The 17,518-nt window shown below is 38.3% G+C and overlaps 1 protein-coding gene across 1 annotated transcript in view; it reads left to right on the top strand.

Annotated features, from left to right (window-relative positions):
• The window catches only part of KDM4C (lysine demethylase 4C), a gene marked incomplete at both ends in the record, with an annotated part of 281,788 nt that overhangs the window by 35,891 nt on the left and 228,379 nt on the right, over window positions 1-17,518 (top strand). The window contains one exon of the mRNA XM_079548519.1: window positions 10,309-10,358. Within this exon, the coding sequence (XP_079404645.1) occupies window positions 10,309-10,358 (50 nt within the window). The remainder of the gene's footprint in view (window positions 1-10,308; window positions 10,359-17,518) is intronic.

Genomic DNA, 17,518 nt, shown 5'->3' with positions numbered 1-17,518 from the left:
TACTGTTGAAATGCACCTCCCACTTCGAGCAGGTTTGGAAGGTGGGAGCTGGAGGAGCAATGTCCCTCCCAGTGTAAGTGAACATCAGGTTTGTAACCACCCGAGGGATCTGATCATCCCTAAGTCACTGGGTCCTAATGAGATGCATCACAGAATCCTGAGGGAATTGGCTGATGCAGACGCCAACCCTCTCTTAATTACGTTGGAAAAGTCATAGCAGTCAGAAGTAGTCCCTGGTAACTGGAAAAAAAAGCACTGTCATACCCATATTTAAGAAGACTGGAAAGGATGGCCCAGGAGCTCCCAGCTGTTAGCTTTATTTCTGTGTCGGAGAACATCATGGAGCAGATCATTCTGGAAGTTAAGGCACATGGAAGAGAGGGAGATGATATAGTCAGCATAGCACCACCAAGAACAATTCCTGCTGACCAACTTACGGCCTTCTGTGGTGGCATAACTGTGTCAGAGGTCAAGGGAGGAGCCACTTCTGGGACTTCAGTAAGGCCTTTTACACAGTCCCCCATAACATCCTTCTTTCTAAATTGGAAAGATGGATTTGATGAATGGACTGCTCAGTGGATGAGGAACTGCTTACAAGTTTGCACCCAGAGAGCAGTGGTCAGTGTCCAGATGGAAATCAGTGAAGGGTGGTGCCCCTCAGGGGTTGGTGCTAGAACCAGTGCCCCTTAATATTTTCATCAGTGACATTGATGGTGGGATTGGGTGCACTCTCAACAGGTTTTGAGATGACACCAAGTTTGGGGGTGTGGTTGATATGCCTGAGGGAGGTGATCCCATCCAGAAAGACCAAGACAGACTTGAGTGATGGACACAAGAGAGCTTCATTAGATCCAGCAAATCCAAATGGAGAGTCTTGTACCTGGTCATGGCAGCCCTCACTATCCATACAAGCTGAGACATAAAAGGATTAAGCATAGCCCTTCCAAAAAGGACTTGGGAGTACTAGTGAATGGGCAGCTGGACATGAGCCAGCAAAGTGCCCTTGCAGCTCAGAAGGCCAACTGTATCCTGGGCTGCATCAGAAGGAGCATGATCAGAAGATCAAGGGAGGTGATTCTGCCCCTCTGTGCTGGTGAGACCTCACCTGGAGTACTGCATCCACATATGGAGTCCTCAGGACAGGAGAGACCTGATAGGGCATGTCCAAAAGAGGGACACCAAAATGATCCAAGGGATGAAACACCTCTCCTGCGAGGATGGGCTGAGAGAGCTGGGTCTGTTCAATCTGGAGAAGAGAGGACTCTGAGGTGACCTGATAGTGGCCTTTCAGTATCTAAAAGGGACTGTAAGAAAGAAGGGGATAGACTCTTTAGCAGGGTCTGTTGTGACAGGACAAGGGGAGATTGTTTCAGGCTAAAAGAGGGGAGGTTTAGACTTGATAAGGAATTCTTTTTTGATATATATATATATTTTTTTGGTGATAAGAGTAGTGAAACAGTAGAACAAATTGCCTAGAGAGGTGGTATGATGTCCTGTCACTGGAGACATTCAGGGTCAGGCTAGATGGAGCTCTGAGCAAGCTATGGATGTCCCTGTTCATTGAAGAGGATTTGGACTAGATGACTTTTAAAGGTCCCTTCCAACTCAAATTATTGTAAATGGGAGTGACGTGACCCTTCCTCCAGTCATCTGGGACCTCACCTGACAGCCACGGCTTTTCAAATACGATGGAGAGCGGCTGAGCAACCACCTCAGCCAGCTCCTTCAGAACCCTGGGATGCAAGCCGTCCGGCCCCATAGACTTGTACGCATTCAGTCTCATGAGGCAATCTTGGACTTGCTCAGCCCTTGCAGTGGGGGGAGATTTACCGCCCCGGTCCCCACTTAGAGGTTTAGGGATGCAGGGCTCAAGGACTGAGAATATAATAGTGAGAAATACTGGAATCCTGGCTGCCAATAAAGACCAAGGCAAAGCACTCATTCAGTCCCTCAGCCTTCTCTTTGTCCGTCGAAGCCAGTTCTCCTTTGACATTTACCAAAGGAGGTACACTCGCTTTGGCCTGTCTCTTCTGGCCAATGCATCTGTAGGATGTCTTCCTGTTGTTCTTCATGTCCCTTGCCAAGTTCATTTCTGCCTGTGCCTTGGTTTTGCTTTGCCCTCAGTTTGCCCAGCAGGTCCTTGCCGAGCCTTGCTGGTTTCCTACCTCCTCTGCCCACTTTCTTATTCAGAGGGACGGAGGGCTCTTGTGCTTTTAGGAAGGCATCCTTGAAGAGCAGCCAGCTCTCCTCAACATCTTTGTTTTTAAAGTCCTCTCCTGTCCTAAGGACTCCAAATTCATATGCTTGCTCTATACGTTACTTTTTACCTGCAGAGAAGTCCTAAGGATAGGCAATAATTTGAGAGGAAGAAATGAATTAATACAATTCAGAAGCCTTGAAATAGAACAGTATGAGGGGAGAAGAGAAGAATGTTCTGAGGGAAGGTTTGAGAGAAAGAAAAACAACATCTGCTGCCCATTGAACAGCTTGAAGTTTGCTCTTTCAAAGTTCAGGGTCCTGATGCCACTCTTTGCCAGGCCCACATTCCTCAAGATAACGAACTTGACCAGGGCACGGCCACTGCAGCACAGGCTGCCTCCAACCTTAATGCCTTTAATGTGTCATTTTGTGACTGTGTAATTTTGTGATTCATACCCGCTTCACGTCAGACACCATTTTGTCAGACTTCCCCTCTGCTGCCTTCTGCTGCACAGCAAGAAAATATAATAGGATGCTGGTGGGAAGGTTCAGCCTTTACTGTCATACAACCAACATGCACCTCTGGTGTTGGGGGGCAAGATATAAAAATAGGAGGCATTACTTTCAGAGCAGCTCTTGTGTATAAATATCAGAAAGAAAGGTGCTAAGAGGATGGAGCCAAGCTTTTTATATTGGTGCCTAGTGAGAGGAGAAGAAGCAGTTGGCACAAACTGACACAGAGGAGGCTCTGTGAAAACTGGAACATCAGGAAGTCCTTGACTGTACGAACAAGTGAGCACTGACACGTGTTGTCCAGAGGAGTTGTGGAATCTCCTCCTTGGAGATTTTCAGAAGCCTCCTAGGCACCAGATGACCTTTCAGTGTCAGCCTTTCCTGATGGAAGGATCAGACTACTGCAGATTCCACCTTTGTAGCTTCAGTAGAACTGTGATTTGAAAACATTACCACAATAGTGATTCTGAACTAGAAAATGTAACTGCTTTGACTCTGATGTTTAGAACAATGTTATTAATGTGGCAAAAAATTAATTACTTCTTGAGGCATGACGGAAAGATGACTGTAAACCTTCAGAAAGCAGAACTAAATTTTAAACTTATATCAGTTCTATTGATGTTGTGAAATTTTTCTGTGGAAATTTATGGCTTAGTGATTTTACAGACACACATAGCTTTGCATTTATTTTAATTTTTTAAAACATTGTGGTTATTAAATTTGTAACTGTAAATGATTTGAGGTGCATCTGTTTTGATTCAACTTCATGAACTGCTTTACCGTGTCTGTACTGTGGGCAAATCAAATTTTATTTAGTGTTGTGGGTTTTTTTTTTTTTGTCCTGGACAAAATGAATGCAAGGCAATCAAGAGTGGAAGTCAGTGTATGACTGACAGTTTATAGAATTTTGTGCTGATCCTTGCACTACTGACTCATTGGAAATCTCTTTGTCAGCCTAACCCTATGCATTTTTTTATGACAAGTAGAGGTCTCATTTTCTCTTCCTGGAAACTAGGGACTTGTCATCTCATAGTCATTCTCAGAAGCTATTAGAGGCTGCATTTTTCATCTTGGAAATGATATTAAGGAGTCCTTGGAAAAAGAAAAGCAAAGTATATTTCAGAGATCTTTGTATTTGTGTCTATACTATCACTTAGCTCCACTGCTTTCCTTGCTGTGAAAGTAAAATTCACTTTCTGTAGATTGAAAGCATGTGACTCATTCTAGCAGGGTATCCTAGGCTGTCACACAGTGAGAGCTATGCAATTTGTAGAACATATAACAGATATTGGTGATTTTTGACATTCTTTGCAGCCAGTGAGGACAAATTGTCCTTTTTCTTCTTTCCAATACAAATTCCCAGAGTGAGGACTTAGATTTTAATTTGTATCTTGAATTCTTCCTTAAGCTAGGATTTCGTTGGTGAAGCAAACTTGGAGCTAGAAGCTTTTTGTAGAGACAGAATGAATGCTGGTGGATGCAGAACATTTGACGTTTAAATAGTTGGTATATGTCAGACTGAAAAGTTTTTGAATCTCCAAAGAAATACAGCTTAAGACTGCATTATTAAGAATTTTGACTTCTGATGACTGTTTTTTTCATATTAAACACTATTTGTGTGAAAATTGATGATGCACTGTCATACTTTTCTACCTAATTAAAGACAGTATAGGTGGATATGTAAATATCTATCATGTCTTTGCACTGAATTGAGGTAAAACAAAACTTAATTCTGATACAGACAGAAAATAGGATCGGTGATTTGTTTTTAGCTACATTATGCAGGATGTTTTTAAAAATTGTATGTTGAATTTTGTTTCAGGAAGCACAGTTATATTAAAGTAACTTTACACCTCATTTTTCTAAATCAATATTCTCATACTGCTACGTTAAAAATAGGACAGTTTTCTAACTTAACAAATAGAAACTGTGATGCTAAGTTACTGTTCGAATTTAGTTAATGTTAAAATGAGCACAGTAGAACATTACCAACATTCTTAATGTGAAGACATTTTAATTGCATATAATTGCATTTGTTTAATTTTATTAACATTGTTTAGAAGTTTTACAACTGGGGTTATGGAAATTCAGATTGCTCTGTGTTATGGCTTGTGGCTTCTTGGAAGTTTTTCTCCGTAGAACGTGGGAGAACATTTCAGACAGTGGAATAGAAATCGGGTAATCATTTCTTCCCTGGTTGTTCAGGGATATTAGGAAGAATGTCTTCTCAGAAAAAAGTGGTTAGACATTGCAGCGGGGTGCCCAGGAAGGCGGTGGAGTCATTGTCCCTGGAGGTGTTTAAGGAAAGGGTAGATGTAGCACTTAGGGATGTGGCTTTGTGGGCAGTACTGGTGGTAGGTAATCTTAGAGGTCTTTTCCAACCTTTTTTGAGTCTGTGATACTACTCTTAAAAATCTTTGTTACATTACTGTTGAAAGACTTGGTGGCTTTTTGGCTGGATTTGTTTCATTTCAATGCTGTCTTTGTAAGAAAGTTTAGTAGCTTTTAATGTGCAAACTCTCCTGACTTTTAAAAATGAAATTGTATCTTTTTAAAGATATTATTATTATTATTCCTGGGAATTACAATTGATTAAGTTTATAGTGTGGTCCAGATTTTTTAATTTTATTGCAACCCTGAAATCACTGTTCTGGCTCTGCAGAATTCGGATGGGTGAAAATAGGTGCTTCATAGAGGAATACATTGTGATAGACGTGATGAATGAAGAGCTGCTCAGTCTAGACAATAGGCAAAAGAAGGGAAGATTTAAAATCTTGTGGTTTAATCATATAAGAACTGTAGGGACTGGGATTTGGATGCATATTTTTTTTTAAGTTGTATTCCTAAGTCATCACTAAAAAGCAGGGTACTTATTTAAAGACGTTGAGATAGTCCTTCTGTATAAATGTGCATTTTGGCTGCAACCAAGAATTTAAAAAAGAAGTGAAAATTCTATTCTCTTAAGGTAGTCTGTCAACTCTGTATCTCACCAAACTATACCTTAATAGCTAAGTTGTGGGAGTATATTCTTCCCTGTCCCATGTTACTAGTGATGTGGGTGCAAATAAGGAAAATGGAGGAGGAAAGATTTCATTATATAGAAGATGAGAAATCTTGCATTTCTAATGTTTGCAAACAGAAGGTTTCTTTAATCTCCGCTATCTGGTCATGAGGTAAAAGGAAAAATCCTGAGGCTAGGGAACAGAATTAAGACTTTCTGTGAGTTGTTGTTGTTGCTGTTGTTGTTGAATACTTTACTGTGGAGGAAAGGGAAAAAAAACCACACATGAGTATGTATTTACCCCTGTGAACAAGAGATTGTTCTGAGGCTTTGCAGACTGTTGTGTGTACTTCGGAGGTGTTAGAATGCTTTTACAAGGCATCAGACTGATATGAAGGAATAATTTAATGAATATTCATATACTAATGTCACACACTAACACAGCAGCAATATTAGAAATGATGCAAGTTGTGTGCAGTGATTTTACCACAATTGAACTTTTAAATGGCCTTCCGGAGTTTGGAAGATTGACTTCTATCAAGAGATTGAGTAAAAAATCTTTAAAATTCAAATGCTGTAGTTATGCTGTTTCCTATATTTTTTTTCCCCTGAAATTACATTAGTATAATGATATTTATTATCAAAATTTGTTTAGGCTTTTTCTGTCATTTCCTCTGTCTCATTTTAATATAAGTACAGAAACCTAATTTTACTGTGATTTATGCTTATTATCAGGACAGTCAGATGTTTATACCATAACCGAAAGTGAGGAAAGAACATGAAATTAATCCAAAAATCACAAAATTATTGATAAATGATGTAAGTGTGCCTTAAAGTTATTTAAAAAGATCTGTTGTCTGTTCACATAAATAATTTGAGTCCTATTTTCCATAAGCACTTTTAATGTAGTAGACTTTTTTTTTTGCTGCTTGACGTTTTTGCCACAGTCTCTCAAATGGAAATTTAGAAAGTAATATTGCTGTGGAGAGATGATATTAGTTGGCTTTGTGTTTTCTCAGATGTGTATCAGTTATTTTTTCTTCTGAAGACTGTAATTTTCGTCTACGTTTTCCTTTGAGTTAAGCAATTTCATCTGAGGTCCACATGCTTTTGGTTAGTTTGTTGAAATGAGCTATGCTAAAGTTTCCATTTCTGACTTAAAGAAAGATTAAAGGAAATGGAAATTTTCTTTGGTGTCTTGTTATAGAGACCTGCAACATCCAAATGTTCCTAATAAAACTGAGCTTGAGTAAAATGCATATTTCGTTTTTTCCTTGCCATATACTTTGCCATACAAGGAGAAACTGTTTTCCTACGGAAAATTCACTCTCATCGAAAAGTAAATGTGAAGAAAACAGTACTTTGGAGGTTATTTACATTTTGCATCTCAGAATGTAAAAAAAATAGTAACCAACAGAGTTATTAAATTTAAGCAGGCATTGCTGTTTTTAGCTAAGTTTGCAGAAGATTGGTTTTTCACATCGTAGTCAACTATGTTTGTCAGCGAACTTATTTTCTAAGCTATGGGACTGAGTGATCACAAGGGCCAGACTGTAGTTTGTTACTGTCTCTTCTGAAGAATATGGATGGGACAGTGAGCCTTCATTATCAGTAGTTTGTGGGTAAGCAGTGAATGTTACTCCATGATGCTGAGATTTATTTAGAAAAAAAAAAAAACAACGATGCCAACTGTTATTTAAAAAGAAATTTTGTATTTTTTCCTGGCCCTAAATATTCAATGTTGCTGGATAAAATTGAAATGCCATTACTAAATTCTTTGTGTTTGTTCAGTGGGATGCAGTATAATCTGTTTCAGTTCAGCTCGAAATAGTGGGTCTTACCTGTACATTTAAAGTGATGAAGTGTTTTGCGTTACGCGATCCAAAAATCTGCCCAAGATTTTATGTAACCTAAGGAGCCTGAGAGAGAATATTTTTTTCTTTCTTTTTTTTTTTTTCTTTCCTCTTTTTTGCACTGAATTGATGATCTGAGAAGGAATTTGAGTGTTTTTTTATTTAATGTTTGACATGGTAGACCAAGCATCCAGTTAAATTCACATCACCATACTTCGTCTGGCTTCCAAGACAGGCACGTGCATTTAAAAAGGCACAGTTTTCTAATATATAGTGTTTGGAACCAAGGAGAGGTATTACTCCATTGTGTCTGGAGAGTGAGTTTGGGTCTTCTAATGATACTGCAAAGGCAGCCTCCTTTTCCCGATCCCTTAACCAAAGGCAATAGCATCAGAGGGAAGAAATGAAGGATCAAAGGTTAGATGCTGCTGCATTCACCAGAGGAGAACAATGGTGAAAAGCACCAACTTAGGTTTAATGAACTACTGATTGATAAATTTATATTCTCTAAATAAATAGGTGTAGCCCAGTTAAATCACTTGTCCCCATTTATCTTCCTAAATGCTTAAAAGGTACCATTTTTAATGTGACCTCAGTTTTCAAGTTTTGTCTTTTTGTACTATCCTTTTGTACTACTGGTAAGAACTTAACATATACGAAGGTATAGATAGAGGTATATGGCTGTGTATTATCACAAAAATACAGCCTGATGCACTTACAGAAGAACAGGTTTTCAAAGTAATCCCAGCCCTCCAGTCCAATTAGAGACAAGAAAAGCGAAGTCTCCAGTTTGTCTTCTTAGACAAAAATACTGTCTCTTTTGGTTTTACTTTGGAGTTCAGTGTTTAATGGCATAGAGTGCAATAGAAAATGCTATACATAGCTGTATAGCTGAGGTGTGAAAGTTAAAAATGTTTTAGACTATTATGTGTGTGCAGATGCATATTTAATGTGTGGTGGAGAACAGGCATAGTTCAAATGTACAAGTGGGGAGAAACAATTTTGGAAAGATAGAATTCAGAAGAAAACTGCACTCAGCGGAGTCAAGCCAAAAGTTTCTTTGTTTAGTAGCATTTGGAGTGAGCTGTCAGGCATGGGCTTTGTTAAACTTGTTCTGTTTGGAGCTCAGACTGCTGTGTTGGAATAGTTGTGCTTCTGTGCAGCAGTTTCAGTTGTAAGAGTTAAAAATTTGTGTGTGCAATAGCTGCAAATGAAGACTGGAGATAGAGTAATGTTGTGCCGAGTGAGGGGCTGTGAATGGCTCGTTTGTTTTTTCTTAATGAATTGACAGGAAATATGAAATAAATTTGTGTTCATAATATCGTACAAGAGAAAAAACTGCATGATGACTTTGAAAATGTGGGTTTGAACTATTCTAAGTATGCATTTTTTCCCCTTTCTGAACTGTATTTTTTTAAAAAACAAATAATTAAATGTTGTTAAAGTACCGAAAGCCGATTAAATCACACGCTGAAGTTGTTGAAGTCAGAAGTGGAGTCTAATGCGTAGACGTACTGGTGACATGTGTATAAAGAGCAGTGAATCTGTGATGAACAAGGTTCTGTGTTTGCTCAGGTATCACTCACTTTGCAAAGCTGTTGCAAATTGCTTGTGGAATCGTGTAAAAATATTTTATTGTAGGAACAGAATGTTTCCAAGATCTGCACAATTTTTGAATTTTTAGAAAATGTGTTTCTTAAGAATTGGAATTTGTTACAAAGGCAAGTAGCTTCTCATTCCACAGCACTGACAGTAAGAAAAAAATTCAGGAGGCATTTAATACTCGTATTTTTCTATTGAACTTTTTTGTGAAATACATTAAAAAGCAAAGAAGTTAAACCTGTGGGAATTGTATTCGTTTTGTTATGTTATGTGTGTTTTTATTTCACTTGGAAAACAAAAGTGGCTCTTTTTTAATTGGAGTTATGAATGTCAGTATGCATGATTTTAAATGGTAATGCATTTTTGAACTGTGTATTAGAATTTTTAAACTAACAGTAAGTTAAAATTGTTTCTCAAAATACCTTTATCTGTACTTTTCCCTCAGAAAATAATATATGAAAGTTGTTCCAAAAGTAATGCATCCTGTTTTGTGATGCTAGCCCATGATGAGTATGTTAGTAATTTTGCAGTAGAGGTAAAACTTTCCACCAATATTCCACTGCATTTTGTTGCCATGTGACAGATGGCAGCAACAGAGCACACTGACAGAATGGTGTCTGACATGGAAGTGCAGATGGTGCAAAGGTGTGTCACTGAATTCTTCCGTGTGGAAAAAATGGCACCAATTGACATTCTCTGACACTTGTTGAATGTTTCTGGAGACCAGCCAGTGGATGTGAGCACAGTGAGGTGGTGCGTTTCAGCAGTGGTGGCAGCAACAGTGGGTCATCATCTCCACTAGTGGAGTATTGTGTGAGCCTGGCATGCAGGCTCTTGTTCATCACTAGAGAATGCAGAGCTAATGGTTGATAGCTAACTGCTGAAGAACAGTCTTCTGTAGCTGAGAATGTGCTCTTTGAAATTTTATTGTTAGTATACTCCTTGTATCTGTTGTCATTTCCATGGAAATAAATGGGAGGCATTATTTTTGGAGCAACCTGTGTATTTTTTCTATTTAATTTTTTCACTCATTAATCTTCTTATTTTCTGTCCTTAAGGTACTTAATTATCTGCAAAATACTGCTTTGTAAAGTAATTATTTCTTTAAACATGCAATCCTTTTCTTCACGTGAATTTTAGGTATGCAATTCCTCCAGAGCATGGGAAACGGCTTGAACGACTGGCTCAAGGTAATATTTTCAGTGTTTCTGTATGTGAGACATTTGAAGGACAAGTCTCCAGCAAATTGAAAAACGTCCTCTACTGAACTACTGTGCTTTATTAGTTCCTAATATCGTGTGACTTTTATGTTTGCAAGCCAGGAACGCCTTTTAATACTCTAAGGAATTTTAAGGGCGCAAAGCAAGCCTTTTTCTTACTACTTTATTTTGTAGTGGCATTTTTAGGTTGATCCTGTTTGTGAAAATAACACAACATTTTGTCCTTTTTGTTCATTAGATTTTCATTGCAAATATCTTTGCCTCTTTCCATGCCCTTGCTTTTCCTTACCATAGTTTCTTGCCATCGGGAACTTTTGAATTTATAGTCAATTGTAGTTAAATTTGGTTCAAAGAAAGAAATGTTTAAGAGAACTGTGTTTTCTGAAGTTCCACAGAAGTGGAGTGGAATGTCAGGATAGAGAAGGGAAACTTAGTACCTCTGAGAAGGGGTGGCTCACAAAATACACTAACTGTAAATCTTATTTATAGCAGCCTACTGGCCAACGAGCAGCATAATAATGTACACTAATTACCCAAAGCATGTAGTGACTTGTGCTCTCCGAAGGTGTGAGGAACATCTTTTGAGAAGAAGCAGAGAATATTGTGGGCATGGGGTCTAAAGAATAAAGAAGGATAGTTTATAGAAAAATGTTTCTTGCACAGTTATTTGTTTTATTTTAAATAACAACTACAGAACTCTTATTTCTAGATTGAGTAGTACATATCAACACAGGAATAATTAGGCATGTTTCTTGACCTGCAGCCTATGTTTTATAGCCTGCTATTGATGGTACTATATAAGGAATGCCAGAGGGGTTGTGGATGCCCCTAGGGGCATTTGAGGCCAGGCTGGAGGAGGCTCTGGGCAACCTGGTCTAGTGATTGGTGACTCTGCCCACGGCAATAAGTTGAAACTAGATGATCTTCGAGGTCCTTTTCATTCCTGCCCGTTCTGTGATTCTGTGACTCTATGAATACCACTGAAAGCTAATAATTAGATATTGTGTATCTGGACAGTCTTCTGAAAACACTTGTTCATTTTCTTTTCATATCTATTTTATGCACATATATATGCATGGCAGTTTTTATGAGCAATAATTAAACTAGTTATTGAGAACAATAATATCATGTGTATCACTGAGATGTGAGGGTAAAGACAAGAGCTTGCAGCCTTAAAAGCACAGATTAAAAAGGCAGATTTCAACCTGGATAATTACTATCATTGTTCTGAAATTTCCCACATGAAAACTGAGAGAGTTTCTGCTGAGAGAGCTGTCATGTATTTCTGATTTCCACATCTTTAGTTTATCACCTGCAAAGTATAATTCTTGTGTCTATGTTGAAGGTTCTGATTTTTGCTGATAAGTATTTTGATGCATGTGGTAGACCAGGCGAATCCCAGTTCCCTCAGCCTCTCCTCATAAATCTTGTGCTCCAGACCCCTCACTAGCTTCATTGCCCTTCTCTGGACATGATCCAGGACCTCAATGTCTTTCTCTTAGTGAGGGGCTGAAAACTGAACACAGTACTCAACGTGCAGCCTCACCAAGGCTGGGCACAGAGGGACAATTACTTCCTTTCTTGTGCTGGCAGCACTATTTCTGATGCGAGCCAGGATGCCATTGGCCACCTTGGCCACCATGGCACACCGCTTGCTCATTGACCAATACCTGCAACCACTCTGCCCCAAGCCTGTAGCATTCCTTGGGGTTCTTGTGGCCAAAGTGCAGGACCCAGCACGTGGCCTTTGTCCCACTGGTCTCAGTCTGGTGACCCAGCCTGTCCAGATCCCATTGTATGGCCTTGCTACACCCCAGGCAGATCAACAGCCAACTTGGTGTCATCTGCAGACTTACTGAGGGTGCACCGAATGCCCTCATCCAGGTGATCAATAAAGATATTGAAGAGGACAGGCCCCAGTAGCAATCCCTGGGGAACACCACTCCTGACTGGTCTCCAGTTGGATTTAGCTCCATTCACCACCACTCTCTGGGCCTGGCCTTCCAGCCAGTTCTTCAGCCGGCAAATCTTTGATCCACACCTTGATTACTCAGGAGAAGCAAAGATTTGATGTATTTAAAATCTTCTGTATGTCCACTTTTGATGTTTACTGGGAAGATGGTATTTGGGTTGATGGAATTTTTACTTGATACGGTTGAGCTGCTTTCAATCATACTATAGGATTTCACATTGACTGCTTATAGCTGTGCAGCAGTTTATTGCTAACTCTTCAGGTTTATGCATTCTGTAAACTAGTGTGTGCTCGACACTTTTTTTTGAGGGCAAGGAAAGCGAATGGGCAATTTCAGCAACATTTGTTCATTCCTTTTTAAGAAGTAAGTGCGAGTGATGGGTACCATTGTTTGGAGCAGACTAAAAAAACTCAGTTTTTTCTTTGACATACTGTAGTTTACTCAGATATGGAGGTAACCTGTACAAATTCAGGAACAAGGTAACTTTTTGAGAGACGTGCTTTGCTACACCTTTAAAAAAATAAGTTCACATTTTCATGGGAACTTATGATGTTGCTTAGTGTAAATTTCTATAAGAAAATACTGTGTTAGCAGATGAGGTCCTGAGATTTCTCAAGGCTCTTACTGCTGCTAACGGTGGCTTACTGTGTAGGAGGAGTGGGACGTAGAAACATGGGGAAGTTGTGGAAATCTCCAGAAACATGGTATGTTGGAAGCTGGTAGGACACGTGGTGTGGGGAGTAGTGTCTCAGCCAGAATTCGCAATAAGCTAAATGAGACTTTCTTCTCAGTACAGCAGTATCACTCAACAGTTCTTAGGACAAGAACCAGTGAAAGTATTGTAGGACAGGCAGAGCTCAGGCCTGAGTAATACTGGCTTACACATTTTTCCACAGATGGGAGCAGTAACCTACCCATGCTTCATAATAGCTTTGTTTAATGAAGCTGCCCGAGCATGTCAAATCAGCATTTTCAGTGCACACCTGCATGGAAGTTGGCAACTACTGCTGATAAGTGTATGACAGTACATGCTACAAGGATGTGTAGTGAATACAAATCTGCATTCCTTGCTGAATCATGATAAATGTGATTGAAACTTTATTATTTTTATTTCAGAACTGAGTTTTGAACAGTGAGTATCAAATTGAAAATAGAATCAGATGTTGAACAATGAAAGTGACATTTTGGATAGTTTTTTTATCTGTTATATTCAGGGAATGAAGGTAGATTTCTGTAGGAGAGCTACATGCTCATACATAGGTTTTTATTGTTACAGAAGGTAGGTGTGTTAGTTTTACAGACAGATACCTCCAACTTCCTGCTTTCAGTGTTTGACTCTAATATCTTCTACGTTGTTTTTCATCGAGTAGGCTGCTTTTGAGGTATCTTTGGTCCAACTAGTAGTGTGGAAGATACAGTTCTTAAGATGTTGAACTTTGTACTCACCTTGACATATTTTTCACTTGTTTCTGTTTGTATTCTTCTATTTCTGATTATTTCCCTGTTTAAGAAGACTAAGTCTTCTGTGGTCTTCTACTTTGCAGCTGCTGCCTGCTGCAATACAGTCTGAATTTTACAGTAGGGTATATTGAAAAGGTGAATATACAGAGTAATCTACATGGCAACAATTCAGTTAATAAGAAAAGTTCATAGAAGATAGCATAATTGAGACTTAGTGCTTAATTACGTGTGTATTAAAAAATTTCAGTTGTACTTTTACAAGTGTGTAACGTGAAGAAAAGTAGTTTATGCAAGGAGGCTGATGACTGGCTAATTCTTACTAAATTAATCGAATGCTCCTATAGTAATAAAAATAATAAAACGTTACATTAATTGTGGCAGGTTGTCTAAGTCAAGGCAACAGTTGATACATTAAAATTAAAGGAAGGCTAGAATATTTTCCATTAACTTGTCTACATGTCACAATTATCACACATGCCTTTTGTGCATGAATGCTTTCATCTTTGCTTTCCATTGAAGTCTTGATTGACTGTGGCACCTACAAATATTTTATTTGAAATACATTAGACTTGAATCTAATCAAGGCAACAGTTTGATTTTACCCTTCAGCTGCTTACTCATTTATGTAAGTTTTTTTCATTTTTTTGTAGACATAAATGTAATAAGAATCTCAAGTGAGCTGTTACTGCAATTTTTGTATGTGTTACGTTGATCTGTAATATTATGGTATTCTTAGGGATTTCTCATTTCATAAAATGAGTTGGAAAATAAAGAGAATCACAGATGACATTTTCAAGGATTTCAAGTTCTTTTAATAGTTGACTTAATTGCAGAAATTATTTTAGAGAGCAAGTGGCATTTATCTGGTATTTAATTATGTTCAAGAAGAAATTAAAGTAAAATTTGACCTAAGTATGTAGTGATACTATAAAAAGCTTTGTATGGTATATGGCATTAATTAGTCTGTTTCATGGAGAAGTCATTACCTTTTACATAAGAAAATAAGTCGAAATAGTTTTTTGAATGAAAATTGACATAGAGCTTGCATAACTTGTAAGGGTCTCAAGTATGAAAGCTGCAGCAGCTGAGAAATTTGACTTTTTCCTAATTGATAGCTATATGAGTCAAGTTAGGAAAGTCATATCTAAGAAATAATAAATGCAAGTCCGTTACATATTCATCTGGATATAATAACACTCATATTTCACAGCACTTCATTTGTGGCTTTTGTACTCTCTGGTTTATATGTCATACAAATTCTTCTTTGTGAGAATGTTCTCCCACTTACTTAAAAGAAGTGTGCAGTACATAAAGGTAAATAAAATGAAGTCAGATCACTACAAACTCACTTTAATAAGTTACATTGTTTTTATTTATACCCACAAAAGTAAATATAGAAAATATACTAGAAAACTTTGTCCTCCTTTTGTGTTTGCCAGTGTTCCAAGAGGAATTCTTGTAAGTAGTGAATTACGAGTATTTTGTGTGTTCTGAAGTCCTTCAAATGAACATCTGTGATTTATATACGTTAAAAAACTACCTTATTTTGATCTTTCTTCCTTAATAGCATTAATTGGGATGAATTTTGATTACATAAAATTGCATTAAAGGTACTTGCAATTTAGGATGATATTTTCTGAAAGTTCTTGTTTTGCAGTTTATATTAATAAAGAAAATGACAATATAGCACCTTTGATGTACAATTTGAGTGTAGAAGTGTAGAAGAATAAGTATAGCCTCATTCATTCTCTGTTTAGAATTTGATTTGAAAGTGTATCCAATTTTTATGTGCGTTTGTTAAATAGTGACTTTATTTTTGACCAAACTGATCACATAAGTTAACAAGATAGTACGTAGTATTATCTTGTAGAGCCAATGGAGTTACTCATATGATTAAAAGTTGCTAATTTGAGAATAAGAAGATCGTAATTTGTCCATGTATGATCATAGCCTAACACTTTGATTGAAATCAGTATGCGCATATTCCTACTAGGGAGGTAATTGTTCCCATTATTTTGATTATGATAATCTACTGCAGAATGGAACCTAATCCGTTCAGTTTTTATGAGTGATAACTGTGATACAGCAATATTATCTTCTGATATGAGCTATACTCTTAGAGTTGAAAGAAACAAATTGAAACCAGGTTCCAGGTATCAACAATCACTGCCCTCAATAACTTATTGAGCCAACCTTATTTTAAAGTTGTCTTTACCGCCAAACCTCTTTATGTACTCTTTAATGTCTCTCATTGCAGCAGTGTTGTGTGTGGGAATCTTGTTTCCTCAGGGGCAGCTTGCAATCTGTTTAGTACTGACTTCTAGTTTCCCCTGGAAATGAGAAAGTTTTGACTTACATCTGGAATATGGACCATAAAACCAGAAACTGCGAAGTGGTATTATTACTGTCTACTAAGGTAGAATAGCCTTCACTGATATAGTATTAAGACTCAAAAAAAAAAAAAAAAAGAAAAGAACTCAAAAAAAAAAAAAAAAAAAAAGAGGTTGGTTAGTAAAAGTAATTTTGATCATGTTAACTCTTGATGGGGAATTATCTGAGAGCACGTTTGTGACTCTTTGCAGTTGGAAGACTATTTTCACATACTTTTTGCTATTGTTTGTTGTGTTAACTATAGAAAGCTGATAAAAAGCTTGAGTAGGACCTTACATTTACTTATCTCTCCCTTTGCTTATGTCTTCATACCCAAACATTTGTCCACCATGTGTTGAATCACATTTTTATCATAGAATCACAGAATGACTTGGGTAGAAAGGGAGCTCAAGAATCATTAAATTCTCTGCCACAGGCAGAGTTGCCAGCCACTAGATCGAATACTGGATTAGATTGGCCAGGGCTCCACCCAACCTGGCCTTAAACATCTTCGGGTACAAGGCGTCCACAAACTCTCTGGGCAGCCCGTGCCAGCAACTCACCACTTTCTCAATAAAAAGCTTCCCCCTGACATCTAATCTAAATCTTCCCTTCTTTAGTTTAAAATCTTACCCCTTGTCTTGTCACTATCTACGTCTATAAAAAGTTGATTTCTCCCCTGATTTAAACTCTCTTTAAATACTGAAAGGAGACAATTAGGTCTCCCTGTGGCTTCTCTTTTCATAGGTGAAGAAGGCTAGTTCTTTCAGCCTGTCTTTGTAGGAGAGGTGCTCTAGCCCTGTGATCTTTTCTGTGGCCCACCTGTGGACCCTCTCCAAAATCTACACGTCTTTCGGGTGTTGGAGACCCTGAACCTGGATGAGAACTCCAGCAGGGGCCTCGCAAAGACAGAATGGAGGGGGAAAACCACCTCCCTTGCCCTGCTGGCCACCCCTCTTCTGAGGAAACCCAAGACACCATTGGCTTTCCAAGCTGCATTTACACACTACTGGCTCATGTTAAGTTTTTCATCAATCAGGACCCCTAAGCCCTTCTCCAAAGGGCTACTCTCAAGGAGTTCTTCTCCCAGTTTGTATACATATTTGGGGTCACCTTGACACAGCTCAGCTTGGTGTCATCAGCAAACCTTCTGTTGGTGCACTCAATCCCATCATCTGTCATTGATAAATATATTAAAGAGTACTGGACCCAATATGGACTCTTGGGGCACAACTCTTATTTGCCGCCTCTACATGAACACAGATAGAGCCATTGACTATAACCCTCTAGCTACAACCTTCCAACCAATTCCTTATCCACTAGGTA

The sequence above is a fragment of the Tetrao urogallus genome, assembly GCF_951394365.1.
Source record: "Tetrao urogallus genome assembly, chromosome: Z".
Classification (NCBI taxonomy): Eukaryota; Metazoa; Chordata; class Aves; order Galliformes; family Phasianidae; genus Tetrao; species Tetrao urogallus.
This window is presented reverse-complemented; position numbering and strand designations above follow the sequence as displayed.